General features: G+C 37.6%; 2 protein-coding genes across 2 annotated transcripts; both read left to right on the top strand.

The window, feature by feature from the left end:
- The first annotated feature begins 5,850 nt into the window (after nucleotides 1–5,850).
- LOC115965236 lies at nucleotides 5,851–8,463 on the top strand. Its single transcript, XM_031084409.1, has 4 exons — nucleotides 5,851–5,876; nucleotides 6,426–6,496; nucleotides 6,645–6,715; nucleotides 8,320–8,463. The coding sequence occupies exons 1-4, from the start codon at nucleotides 5,854–5,856 to the stop codon at nucleotides 8,461–8,463; spliced, it is 309 nt and encodes a 102-aa protein (XP_030940269.1). The 5' UTR covers nucleotides 5,851–5,853.
- A 763-nt stretch (nucleotides 8,464–9,226) lies between these two features.
- Nucleotides 9,227–14,252, top strand: LOC115963077 (probable uridine nucleosidase 2). The gene is made up of 9 exons (XM_031081966.1): nucleotides 9,227–9,333; nucleotides 10,566–10,681; nucleotides 10,903–10,962; nucleotides 11,810–11,995; nucleotides 12,078–12,182; nucleotides 12,672–12,768; nucleotides 13,090–13,197; nucleotides 13,287–13,422; nucleotides 13,755–14,252. Exons 1-9 carry the CDS (start codon nucleotides 9,267–9,269, stop codon nucleotides 13,861–13,863), a joined length of 984 nt encoding a protein of 327 aa, XP_030937826.1. The 5' UTR covers nucleotides 9,227–9,266; the 3' UTR covers nucleotides 13,864–14,252.
- Nucleotides 14,253–14,639: the final 387 nt, after the last annotated feature.

Genomic DNA, 14,639 nt, shown 5'->3' with positions numbered 1-14,639 from the left:
TTCGGCTGATGCAGCTTTTGCTAGTTGGTCAGCCCATCCGTTCTCTTCTCTTGGGATCTGAATGAATTCGACTTCGAGGCTGTTGATTCGGTACTTCACTTCTTCTAAATATCTCTTCATCCTATCGTTCTTGCACTCGTAGTCGCCATTGATCTGACTTGTTACCACTTGTGAATCGCAGTGGACAATTATGTTTTCTGCTCCCGCGGCCTTTGCAAGGTCTAGCCCCGCCACCAAGGCTTCATACTCTGCCTCGTTGTTGGTTGTCGGAAAATCCAGTCGGATCATGCATCGTATCGTGTCCCCCTGCGGAGTTTGGATCATTACTCCGGCTCCTCCAGCTCGTCTGTTTAAGGATCCGTCTGTGTAGATTTTCCACTGTTCCTTTACTTCTGCCAACTGGTCCTCCCCGAGTGTGAACTTAGCGATGAAGTCAGCTACTGCTTGCCCTTTTATGGCCGTCCGCGAGCGATACTAGATGTCGAATTCGCTTAGCTCTATTGCCCACAAGGCCATTCTTCCTGCTGCTTCCGGGCTATTCATGGCCTTCCTCAGTGGCTTGTTTGTTAAGACAATGATTGTATGCGCCTGGAAGTATGGCTTAAGTCTCCGCGCAGCTATTACTAGCGCGAAAGCCAACTTCTCCATCTGGGGGTACCTCTCTTCTGCTTCACGGAGTGCACGGCTGGTAAAGTAGACAGGTTTTCGTACCCCATCCTCCTCCCTTACTAAAGCTGCGCTCACTGCGGCATGCAAGACTGCCAAATAAATGTAGAGTTCTTCACCTTGCACGGAAGGACTGAGCAGTGGTGGAGACAAGAGATACGTCTTTAAGTCGTTGAAGGCCGTTTGGCATTCATCCGTCCACTCAAATGACTTTCTTAGAGTGCGGAAGAATGGTAAACACCTGTCCGTCGCCCTTGAGACGAATCTATTCAGAGCTGCAATCTTTCCATTTAGACTTTGGACCTCCTTAACCGTCCTTGGTGGTTCCAAATCCATTATGGCCCGCACTTTTTCCGGGTTGACCTCTGTTCCTCTCTGGGATACCATGAAACCCAAGAACTTTCCCGCCGTTACTCCAAATGCACACTTGTTCGGATTTAGCTTCATGTTGAATGATCGAAGTGTATCGAATGTTTCTTGGAGGTCGTCTAGGTGATCTTTTTCGTGCACGCTTTTGACCAACATGTCGTCAACGTAAACCTGAACGTTCTTGCCTATCTGATGTGCAAACATCTTGTTCATTAGCCTCTGGTATGTTGCTCCAGCATTTTTGAGTCCAAAAGGCATCACCTTATAGCAGAATAATCCCTGGCTTGTGACGAAGGAGGTCTTCTCCTGATCAGATTCGTTCATTCGGATCTGGTTGTAGCCCGAGAAAGCGTCCATGAAGCTTAGGAGTTGATGTCTTGCAGTCGAATCCACCAGGGTATCTATCTGTGGGAGCGGGTAGCTGTCTTTGGGGCAAGCTTTGTTGAGGTCTGTGAAGTCTACGCACATCCGCCAATTTCCATTGGCCTTTTTCACCATAACGACGTTCGCCAGCCAGTCGGGATAGTATACTTCCCGGATGAAACTTGCCTCCAGTAACTTCCGAACTTCCTCGGCTATGGCCTTATCCCGCTCCTGGGCGAAGACTCTTTCCTTTTGCCGGACTAGAGGGAAGGAGGGTGACGCATTCAACCTGTGGACCATGATCGATGGGTCGATTCCCGGCATGTCTTCATGATTCCAGGCGAAGACGTCTTGGTTATTTCTTAGGAAAGTCGTGATCGTCTGTCGTACTGGCCAACTGGCTAGTGTGCCGATTTTAGTCGTCCGTTCAGGCCGTGCATCGTCAAGTCTTACTTCTTCTAGCTTCTCAACCAGTTCTGCTAATGCTTTCTGCTTCCCGATACACATTGTCTGCTGCTGATCCTCCATCTCTAACATGGCAATATAGCACTCTCGGGCCACTACTTGATTTCCCCACAGTTCTCCTACCCCATATTTCGTCGGGAATTTGATCATTAGGTGGTACGTTGAGGTTACCGCCTTCCAGGAATTGAGAGTTGGTCGACCAAGGATGGCGTTGTAGGCAGACGAGCAGTCGACTACGAGAAACGTTATTTCCTTAGTGATTTGCTGAGGATAGTCACCCGCTGTCACAGCTAGCGTTATTGCGCCCAAAGGGAATACCTTTGTGCCCCCAAATCCCACGAGTAGGGCGTTTATTGGGGACAATCGTTCCCTGTCAATCCTCATCTGCTGGAATGCTGGATAGTACAGGATGTCTGTTGAGCTGCCGTTGTCGACGAGGACCCGGTGCATATTATAATCCCCAATCTGCAGGCTGACTACTAGCGCATCGTCATGAGGATGGTGAAGTCTCCGAGCGTCATCCTCTGAACAGTTTATGACGGGGTTACCTATTCGCGGCATCTTCGGTACGGATCCTGTGAGTTGGACGCTATGGACCATCCTGAGGTAGGTTTTGTGGGCTTTTTTGGAAGACCCGGCTGCAGCTGTGCCCCCAACTATCATTCAAATGTCCCCTATTGGTGGTCTGGGGTGCTCATTCTCCCGTCGTGGGGTCTGTTCCTCCGGTGCGTCGGTTCTTTCGCTGCTGACGAACCTCTGTAGCTTTCCCTGTCTGATTAGGGCCTCAATCTGGTGTTTCAGGTCATAGCAGTTGGCTGTGTCGTGCCCGTGGTCCCGGTGAAAGCAACAATACTTGTCTCTTGGTCTTTTGTTGGGGTCTCCCTTCAACTTTCCAGGGAATGTCAATGCTCTTTCATCTTTGATTTGCATCAATACTTGGTCGATCGTGGCGGTTAACGGGGTGAAATTGGTGAATCTTCCGGTGGGGGGTCTGAAGCGCTTTTCATCACGTTGATCCCCGGTTCTAGCGACCTTTCGCCCCCTATCTTGTCGCGTATCCTCCTGCCTCTCCCTCTTCTTAGGCTTTTCTTCGCGGGTCAGCAGTGCGTCTTCTATATTCATATACTTGGTAGCCCTGTAGAGTACGTCTGTCATGGTCTTCGGGTCATTCTTGTATAAGGAAAACAAGAACTTACCCTTCCGTAGCCCGCTTGTAAACGTGGCTACGAGTATCTTATCGTCCGCTTCGTCAATCGAGAGGGCTTCTTTGTTGAAACGAGTTATGTAGGCTCACAACGTCTCGTCTTCTCGCTGCTTGATGCTCATTAAGCACGCAGTGGACCTTTTGTATCGATGTCCGCCTATGAAGTAGGAGGTGAACTGGGCGCTCAACTCCTTAAAAGTATTGATGGAGTTCGGTGTCAGTCTACTGAACCAAACCCTCGCAGGTCCCTTCAACGTGGTCGGGAACGCCCTACACATGATCTCGTCTGGTACCCCCTGAAGGTGCATCAGGGTCTTGAAGGTCTCTCGATGATCGAGGGGGTCCTTGACCCCGTCGTAACTTTCGATCTGAGGCATCTGGAACTTTGGTGGCAGGGGAAACGAGTTGACGGACGCGGTAAATGGTGAGTCGGTTCTGTTCACTAAATCATCGAGATCAGAAGATACTCGCCCCTTGAGGGCGTTCATCATGACCTCCATCTGCTCCTTCATCGCCTACATCTCCGTGATGATAGGTGGGGGGGCAAGATCCATGAGAGACGAAAGGCTCACATTTTGCCGCTTCGGTTGGCTCGTGGCGTTGCTGCCTCTAGGTTCTCCTGCTCCCTTCGCTCGGCACTATTACCTTCCTGGTTTTGCTCCTGAGGGTTAGGTCCTGCATCCCTTTGACATAGCTGCTCCTCCAGATCATGATTCTGCTTTGTGAGTCGTTCTACCGTCGCCATGAGGGTCTGGACCTGCCTTTCTAATGCAGTAGATCTCAGCGGCTCGTCTTCTTGGGCGTTGTTGGTGGTAGCCATTGAGCGAGTGAGTACCATGCGACTCTTACGTCCGGGAGGCGATAATTTGGCTTAAATTCTTCGCTCTTCCCACAGACAGCGCCAACTGATGATGCCGCAAAATCACCAGTGAGCCGCACAATCCACGCTCGCTCCAACTAACAACCTGCAAGAAGAAGGAAGTGATCTCGCCGTGGGCACCAGTGTGGTGTCGACCAAATACCCTCCAACGGTCAAGTTAGAATTGTTCTCAACTCTAGAGTGTTAGAGAGAGTGTTTTTTGCGTACCTTGATTTGCGAGGGTATTGAAGCTTTTATAGTAGAAGAAAGTCGGTTTCTCTTCCTTGGACTAGAAGTCTTTTCCTTCTTGGACTCTTCTTCCAGCAATCCCAAACGTGATGGACAAATATTTCCTTGTAGAGTGAGTTTCTCATTAAGGCAGATCTTCTAGAATTATCCTTGTGCGGACATTCTGATTTCCTGGGATTCCATCAGATTTCAAACGTGTACACTAGGTATTTCAAGTGATGCTAAGCCCTGGGCCTTTGCTTAATGTCGGCCCATGAGTCTGAATCCGTCAAGCCCAATGTTGCGCGATTTCTAACCCTTCAACAACAATTTTGTCCTTCCATTATTTTTGTTCATTTTTAGTCCTAAAAGTTGTGATTGGTCAATTAGAAAAGTACTGTTATTAACAAAGGCACTAAATTGTGATTTACACAACATCACTCACACGAAACCACCTATAACACCAATGAAAGACATACCACTTAAGAACTGTGGAAAAAATTGTAAAATATTTTATATCACCTATTGTAAAAAAAAATTGGGTGTATCCAAAGTCCCAAACCAAATGAAAAATACATCATAGCTCTAGTCAATTCAATAAGGCAATCTCTTGTGGTCAAATAAAATACTTAGGTTTAGAATCTCGTCTATGCACCCATACTAAAAACTATTTGAAGTTTTTTTTTTTTTCTTTTTTCTTTTTGGTTGAGAATCAAACTATTTGAAGTTTTATAAGTTGAATCCTAATTATCCTATCATATATTATCTGAAATAAATAAAATAGAATAATAAAAAATAAACAAAAGAAGGGTCATAAATATATTTTGTTTATTTTTTCTCTTATCTTTTCCTTTCACAGCAACAGGCCAACAGCACAACCAAAAGTCTTCAATGCTCAAACATAAAAATAAACATGGGGCTTGAAGTAGTAAAGTGAGGTGAGAGTTGAGACTTGAGAGTGAGACCACTCTGAGCCTGAAGCTCCAGCTACTTTCTTCCTTAATATAATTGACTTCTTTATTCCTTTACATAAATCGACAAACCCACAACCTATTGTGAATTGAGAAATAAAAGATCGTGTAGTCAATTCGAGATGACTAATCTCCTGAACTTGAGATAGGAAATAGACATTTTTTTTATTAATTTTCTGCTTGCTTCATTCATAATTCCTACGTACATAAATACTAGTAAGGAGATAAGTTTCATCACAACCAAGTCCTAAAACATAGGATCTAACTCCTACTTAAATGTAAATACAAATTGAAATTAAATCCTAATCCTCATCCTAATCTATTACATAATTTTATTAGAATTCTATATAAATTCAAACTTCTTCAACTACTTCGAAATTATTTGCCATTTGGCCTTGGGACACAACACAACCCACCTAACATTTTTGTTTTTTCCATGTACTCCATAATCTATATATATATATAAAACCGAAGCTTTTGAAGCTCCCACAAATTTCCACGTCAGCACAGTATTAAAAAAAAAACATAATTCCATGTCAGCACAGTATTAAAAAAAAAAAAACTTAAAATTAAAAGCCAACTATCTCTCAAACAAAAAACCCTAAAAGTCTAAAAGCAGCCGTGCTCTCTGCCTCTCCAAGCCGTTCTCTCTGTATCCCTGATGACCATAGCCATCTCTCCCACCCATAACTGAGCCGTTACCCATCATAGCCATCATAGAATCTCCAATGTCGCAGGCCAAGTTAAGCAGGTGAGATGGTCTTAATATCATGTATCTAATCTTTCCCTTTCTCTTTCTCTTTCTCTTTCTCTTTCTCTTTCTAAATATTTGTTTTTTAATGTTCATTGGCTTTGCTTCTTTTTGTTGATTCCTTAACTGAATTACTGTTGTTGCTTAAGTAATATTTTGATTTTTTATTCAGTTCTTTTGCAAATACTGTTGTTGGGTATTGTTAGGGTTTTTTTTTTTTTTTTTTTTTTTGGGATTTAATTTTGTGAATTCTTATCTAGATTCATGTGGCTACCACTTAGAAACTTGATTTTAGTGAGTTTCTCTGTAGGCGTTGATTTGTAAGCCTTTTAATTCTTGATGCAAATTCGAAATTCATAAGGAATTTTAAATTCTGATTCTTTGGGATTGTGTATTTGAAATTTTAGTGGAAACAAAGCTATGGGTTTGAATTTTGTATGATTCATATGTCAGATATTGGGATTGGTATTGACGGTGATATTGGGTTTGAATTTTAGTGAATTTTATCGTTTTTCCGTTTTTTGTTTTCTCTTTTCCCTCTGTGAGAAGAAACCCATTGAAGGTTAAGAAGAAAGAACAGAGTAGCCTTGCACCATCGGTCTGCCAGGAAAATCACTATGGTAAATTGATTTCTTTTATTGTTCCCTTTCATTGTTTACTGTCACGCTACTGTTATTGCTCAATCTCTTCTTCACTAACATTGTTGACTTTTTGTTTTCTTCTTTTCATTTTTCTGTTTTATGCTTTCTCTTTTCTCTCTGCGAAAAGAAACCCAACGAAGGTTAAGGAGAAAGAACAGAGTAGCCTTGCACCACTGGTCTGCTAGCAAAATCACTACGGTAAATTGATTTCTTTCATTGTTCCCTTTCATTGTTTACTGTCACACTACTGTTATTGCTCAATCTATTCTTCACTTTCACACTACTGTTATTGCTCAATCTATTCTTCACTGTCACACTACTGTCTTTTTGGTTCCTTCCACTAATTTGATAGAAATATTGTTTTTCCATTGTATGTTTTGATTTAGACAACTTTAGTCAATTTTCCAAATTACACCACATTTGCTTTGGCGACATAAAAAAAATGTTAGACATTTTGGTGAGGAATAAAAAACCCATGGAAGAGTTGGGTTTCTGGCTTTAAATTATTCATGACAGAATTTGATTAGTTATGTAGTTCCATATATTTAATACTCCCCAATTTGTTTGTTCTGCCTGTTTGTTGTGTTATTTGATGCATTACAGGAGCTGTCAATTTGTCAATAGGATGTGTATTTCTGTTTTAATTTTTTTTTTTTAATAATAACAAACGTTAATAACTAAGACATTGAAATTTTGTGCACACCATGTGTTTGACAAAATGCCTTACTTACTCTTGCATTAGTTTATAGCCACTTTATGGTTTGTGACTCTTGGTTTTAGTTGCTATTGGTAATTGACTAATTTTTGTTATGTATCAATCATAAGTCATGATGATATGAAAAATGAGTAGAATTTATTTAATTCGGCAACCTACTTATTTTAAGAAAAGTGTTAATGTAATTTAAAAGTTTCACTTATTAGGCCAAGAGCAACAGCTTTTGTATTTAAATTTTTTTTTAGTGTGATTTAAAGGTGGCTTGGTGTTTTTCAATATATTATTGGAAATGAATTGTGAGTCTACAATTGTAAAGTCTCATTACATTAGAGTTTTGCTGATTTGATAGGGCATTTGTGGTGGCATTGGTATTGAACATTGAATTTTGATATTCTTCTTGAGTTTTAATTTCGTGTTCTTTTTGAGTATTTTCAGTTTAGTTGGATTTGAAGTTTCATAGGAAGGATTTTGTCTAGGCTTCAACAAAAAATGATTTCATGATAGTGGGACCAATAATTTTATTTTTGGAAGAACAGTGGGCCCTTTTTTATTTAATTTTATTAAATTTGCTTGAATTATTTGAACATTTACCTCATTTAATTTACATAGACAATTGTTTTTCTTGGGCTGAATGAATTGTTTACTCTATTAAGGTAACAACTAAGACATTATATAGCACTTACATCCATTCAAACAAACACGTAAAGCTGTACATTGAGGTCTATACAAATAAGACAAAGACAAACGACCACGTCAATTAACATCAATCACTCACACATGAACCATTCTTCTTTTTTCCTTGCTTTACCCTCTTTTTCTATTTGCTGAGATAGAGTAAATTTGTGGTTTGGTAAGAGTACTTGCAGCACACAAATGATAATTACTATAGTTCACAATCGAATGAGTTTTATTATAGCTCACAAATGAGTGTTTTTTGGAACATGCAACTCCTACTGCTAATGGTTTGAAGCCATGTCATATCTGTAATGCAATAAAGATAAATAGCAAATGAGTGTTCCCAAGTAGATCAAAGATGACTTTTGTTTATCATGTGGAACTAACAAAAATGTGAAAACCATAAATGCAGGGTTCTAAACTGATCATTAACATATTAAAGGGAACATCAATAGTTAAGGCCACCATATGCCAGTCAAGTCTTCACAGTTTTGCTTTTGTTGGAGGATTATTAGCAAGTCCACAAAATCAAGTAAAGGTAAAGGCAAAGGAATAGAAGTGAGCACACCAAATGAACATACATGGATTTGGGTGTACATGGCATATGATTTAAGAAATTGTATATTAATTGCATACATAATGCTACCTTCAGCAAAATTAATCAAATAATGTAGTATGAAGTCCCATAAAATTGTGCCACTTCTTTTCTTAGGTTATTATAAGCAAGATTCCAACCATTGCCATTGCATAATTTTTATTTTATTAATCAGTCAGATGCAAGACCCTAATTGATAGTTTAAATTTTAAAATTAAAACAAAATAACATATTCAGTGACTATTATGAAGCAATAAAGGAAGAAGATACAAAAAACACTTTAAAGTTTTTTTTTCTCAATTTATTTGAAATATTGATTAAGTAGTTCTTTAAATTTGTGTTTCATACATTTTATGGATAGTTGAGGATATTAAAGATTTAATTCTTCATTTTATTTTAAACTTAAATTTGTGTTTCATACATTTCTATTTCATTAAATTTATACACAATAGCTTTCCCGTGCATCGCACGGGTTAGCGACTAGTATTTTAATAAAATAAATGCTACCGAGTACCTTTAAGATATTAGTTAAAAATTCAGTTAAAGAAAATTTTAACATCAATTTTGTGAGAAATAAAAAAAATTATCAATATATTAATTATTTTTTTTTAATTTTTACATAAAAACTTTTTTAACTGAATTCTTAATCAGTATCGTAAAAAGTAATGGTTAACATGACCCTTTTAATAAATCACGGTCAATCCTTGTCAATACTCAATACCATTTTTAATAACAACCTATCAATCAATTTGTGTACTAGTTCTATGTCATTCTCAGACGCCATGGCAGCTCAGCCAAAGAAGATCATCATTGATACTGACCCTGGTATTGGTAAGTCACCTTATCTCTTTTCATTCAATCCCGTTTTCTTCAAAGTTTGTTTCTTTGGACCTTATTGTATCTGGGTATCCGAGATTTCTACATTTCATTGTGTTTATCTGCATATTTTAGATTTTAATAAAAAAAAAGTCAATGATTCCATGTATATTTAACAATTTCATATCAAAGAAGTCATGCTCTGCTCTGTTTGGTTGCTGAGAAAATGGAGCAGCCGAGTATGAATTGGAATTCTAATCAAATCACAGACCTTTTCATCATATGGGAACCCAGGAAACCACATAGCATTTCAGGGGTTCGTTTACTTCTATCAATTCACTCTGTATTCCACTGGAGAGTGGTTCTGATTTCTTGTAATCTTATTTCTCACAGACAGAGTAAATCATTGTCTGCAAATTCTAATAAAAACCTTGGGACTTTTATACTAAAAAGCACACACAACACGGGACACTGTAATTCTGGACAAATTAGGACACTACTAGTAATTCAGCAATTTTATATCAAAGAAGTCATGCCTGCTGCTCTGTTTGGTTGTTGAGTGCAGCAGCAGAGTATGAATTGGAATTTATATAAAATCAGTGACTTTTCATCATATTTGAACCACAGATTCATTCAGTTCTGCAACTGGTTTAATGCGTTCAGTTCCAAGTAATGGTTTTTTTTTTTTTTTTTTTTTTTTTTTTTTTTAACAATTTACTCTGTACTAATGAAGGGCGGTTCTGATTTCTTGTAATCCTTATTTCTGAGAGTGAAATTGTCTGCAAATTTTAATGAATCTTGGGTCTTTTATTTTAAAAAACATGGACACAGAGATGGACACAGACATGGACATTTCAATTCTTGAAAAATTAGGACATGATAGGTAGGGATACAACAATTAATTGATTAATATATTTGTGTGTGTGTGTATATATATATATATATATTTAATTTTTTTAAGGCGTATTCTATGTTTTCAAAATAAATAACAACTATCAAAATCTTCAAAAACTTATCTAAAATCAAAGGAATTTTTTTTAATAAAAAATTATATATTCTACTCCCCACACATTGAGGACATGCATGAGAGTGTCTCCGTCGTGTCCACATGCCTTGCTTCCCATATGGGAACTCAGAAAACAAAATAGCTCTACCAGAATTTGCATCTGTCTTAATGGCTTTCATTCATATATATGTTATTTTATTTATCATCTTTCTGACATTATGTGAGTTGATGATGCATACAGATGATGCCATGGCAATTTTTGTGGCATTACAGTCACCGGAGGTGGAGGTGATTGGACTTACAACTATATATGGCAATGTTTATACAACCCTGGCCACAACAAATGCATTGCATTTGGTAAAGCTAATGAGGTTTATTTTATTTATGGCATTTTGAATCTATGAGTTATTCTTTGCATTATTCGTTAGCTGAATTGGGGTTTGTTTTTAGTGTACTATTAGAATTACATTCTCCCCTCAACACCACCACCACACCATACATCCCCCCCCCCCCCCCACAACCCCTTTCTTTCCTTTGAGGCTGATCGTAGTAACTCTTCCAATATGTTTGTGATGTAGCTTGAAGTTGCAGGAAGGACTGATATCCCAGTGGCTGAAGGATCTCATGTCTCAATCACTGTATGTACAGACAAAAAACCATGGTCCCATGTTATAGTGGCTCTTTAGATTTGTATCTTTGAGCATTTATTTTTGTCTTTTTGTGATTTTTTTTTTTTTTTTGTTTATGTTAACTTTCAAAAAGAGGAAGGATGTGGGAAATATACATTGATAGGACTTTTTATTAAATTATTTTAATAAAAGATAATACCGACCTATCGAAAAAAAAAAAAAAAAAAAAAAAAAAAAAAAAAAAAAAAAAAAAAAAAAAAAAAAGATAATAGTTTTGGTAGTTAGAAGACAAACTTGTTCTTGTATCAGGAACATATATGGGGAAATCTATTCAGGAATTCAGGTGTGATCCTCTTATATTTTTGCAAAAAAAAAAGGGTTTGAACCTATCGTACTTTCGCTTATGTGCCTCATGATGATTGAAAGGCTGAACTCATACTGCTCTATGATATGTGTTTAGAATCTAGATAGTATCATAAATGAGTAAAACTAATGAAAGGACAACCTGAGATTTCCCTTTGTTAATTTTGTAAATAGAGCAAAAAACAGGTTTTGTTTTTTATTTCTTTTTTCTTTGAATGGTTTGTTAAAGCTTCATTTGCTGCAATAAATATGATTTTTCTTTGGAAACATCATTTAAAGCTGGTTATCTCACAGAAGAAGCTGACTTCGAGTTTTCACGATAACAGCTAAACGTGTTCCAGGAGAAATTGTATTGTAGATTATGTAGTTTCGCTCACATAATTTCAACTCTGAATTTGAAGCACCATCACATTTTTATTTACATATCATTCATTTACAAGTAGACATTGATGTATGATTTGAATTTTCTTGTTCTTCTTTATTCATTTTACAGAATAACAAAAAACTGCGCATTGCTGATTTTGTCCATGGTAAAGATGGACTTGGCAACCAAAATTTCCCTCCACCGAAAGGAAAGCCAATTGAACAGTCAGCAGCTAAATTTCTCATTGAGCAAGCAAAACTTTATCCAGGAAAAGTCACGGTTGTGGCACTAGGCCCACTTACAAATATTGCACTGGTTAGAGTTCCTGATCATTTGGCGTGGTCTCTAATATTGAATATTATCCATTATATTTTAAATTATATATCCGTTGGTGTAGGCTATCCAACGAGATCCTGCATTTTCAAAGAACATTGGGCAGATTGTTCTTCTCGGTGGTGCTTTTTTGGTAAATGGGAATGTGAATCCTGCATCAGAAGCCAATGTAAGTTGCTCGAAATTTATGTATTCAGACTGTGATTTCCAACTCATAAACTCAAAATGTACATTGCTCAGTGATCTGTTCTACATACAAGCCTACCAAACCCGCAAATGAGGTGCCTTTTGTATTGCTCAATTTTTTTGCTGCCCTACTTAGTAAGAGCCGGAGATAGAGAATGTGGGTGCCTTTGTCCTCAAGAATTTTAAAAATCCTTTTCTGATAACTTGATCTCTTCTTGAACTTATTGTTAAATTACTAATTGTCCTAAAAGTTTAAGCTATTGGGATATGAATCACATACTTCTAATACTTATCGACTATAAAGAAGCCTGGGAAACAAAGTTTATGGAGAAATCTGTATAATTTTTCCTTGAGCAGATCTTTGATGTCTTTCACTGGTCCATTTTCACTTTCCCCAACATGCTCCCCGCCTTGTGGTGGTTTCCAACTCTCTCCCCCCTCTCCCTCTCTAAACCTAAAATTGGATGACCAGATTTTTGGCGATCCAGATGCTGCAGATATTGTATTCACAAGCGGAGCAGATGTAGTGGCTGTGGGCATAAATGTTACTCATCAAGTTGTCTTCACAGGTACTTTTTGGCAAATTGGTATTATGCACTGTTAATCATATTTTATTGTAAGAATTAAGAAATCTTCCATCTTTTTTCTTGTAAGATATTACCCTTTATATTTAAAAAATATACCCATGACCTTTTTATCCAGGTTATATGTTTGTTCTGCACGCCTTATAACAATGTTGTAGCTTTGTATGTAGAGTTGCCAATCAGAATATGAAATGATAACTTAAAATTGTAATTTGATGATATTTGTTTTCCTCTTTTGCTTTGATCTTTTGTTTTTGTCATTTGGATTTGCTTTGAATTTGATTCATCAATTTTGATACATTATAGATGCTGATAGAGAGAAGTTGTCAAGGTCAGATGGAAAATTTGCTCAGTACTTGTGCAAAATCTTAGACGTGTATTTTTCATATCACCACGATGCATACAACATAAAAGGTTGGTTTATATTTTAAAGAGTTGATGAAACTGAGTGAGTTGATAGGTAATTGTTTAATTTACTGATGCCAGTTTTTGTCTTGATGTAGGAGTTTATCTTCATGATCCAGCAACCATTCTTGCAGCTGCTGATCCTTCACTTATGACTTACACAGAGGGTGTGGTTAGAGTCCAGACAAGTGGCATCACTAAAGGACTAACAATATTATACAACAAACAGAAGAGGTAGGACTTCTGGACACCTAAAATCAGCAGATGCAGCTGCTTGATTTTTGGTTCCGTACTTCCTTTGCAGACCACAGTCTGAATTGCGTTAGTTTTTTTATTTGTGTTGCATTAGGATCCCATTCCTGTATCAGATAATTGGGTTCTGACCATAATAATGAATTTTATGATTAAAACAGTGTAGAGTTAAATAGTGTTTCTCAGTATCCTGAACTTTTTGCATAGAAAAACTAACTTTTAAAAAATGGTTAGTCATTAAAAAGAAAAAAAGAAAAGGAGAGAAAGCAATTGTGCTCGGACTCACTCGAATTACTTTCTTTGCAATGAACCAGGTTTGGTGAAGTCACTGAATGGACTGATAAACCCACAGTGAAGGTTGCAGTCACTGCTGATGCTCCCACTCTAGTCAAATTGGTCATGGAACGCCTTATGGACTCCTGAAGTTGTGGTTAGAATTAGCGTTTCTCAAAGATGTTCATAGCTGTTGTGATGCAACTACTTGCCTATGATTTCAATTCAGATATATCCCACATAACAATGGTCGAGCACTTGATGTTTTTCTGTTATTGTACTTCGTATAGGGGAATCTGATTTGGTCACTGCCTCAGTCTTGATGCTGTATGGTACTATAGAAAATAACAAGATTGCAATTTTCTTTTTCTTGAATAAATAAACTCCTTCTGGTGTAACTAGTAACAACTATTGAAATCCAATAAATATTTTCTGGGAAAGCTGAAATGATCCAAAACTGCAAAAAGATAATAATGTTGTACCAAGATGAAAGGAGGCTGTCTTTAGGTGGTTTTGATATACCACGGATGAGGTTTTAGATGAAAATTTTGTGTTTTAGCCATTTATGTTATTTGCATTATTATGATAAACATGAAAAAGATATTGCATTACCTTTATTTTTGTGTCTTTTAATATTTAATAGGATATTTCTATGTATTTGTTACGTGCAAATATACAAAAGAAAAAACATACGTATGCAGAAGCATAGATGCAGACAGACATGTATGGGTAGCTATCAACCTATAGGTCTTTTGTTTGGTTGTGTCAATGTGTAGCCATTTTGATGTATTTTATTTTTTATGTTCACTTTTTTGAGTCTTTTCAACTCATCTACAATTTTCACCCACCCTTCAAATTCTATTTTTATTTTAAATGAGGCGCATAACATTCCCTCCTTTTTTTTCTTTTTTTTTTTGTTCCACCAA

The sequence above is a fragment of the Quercus lobata genome, chromosome 10, assembly GCF_001633185.2.
Source record: "Quercus lobata isolate SW786 chromosome 10, ValleyOak3.0 Primary Assembly, whole genome shotgun sequence".
Taxonomy (NCBI): Eukaryota; Viridiplantae; Streptophyta; class Magnoliopsida; order Fagales; family Fagaceae; genus Quercus; species Quercus lobata.
The sequence above is the reverse complement of the archived record's forward strand: the minus strand, read 5'-3'. Positions and strand labels throughout refer to the sequence as shown.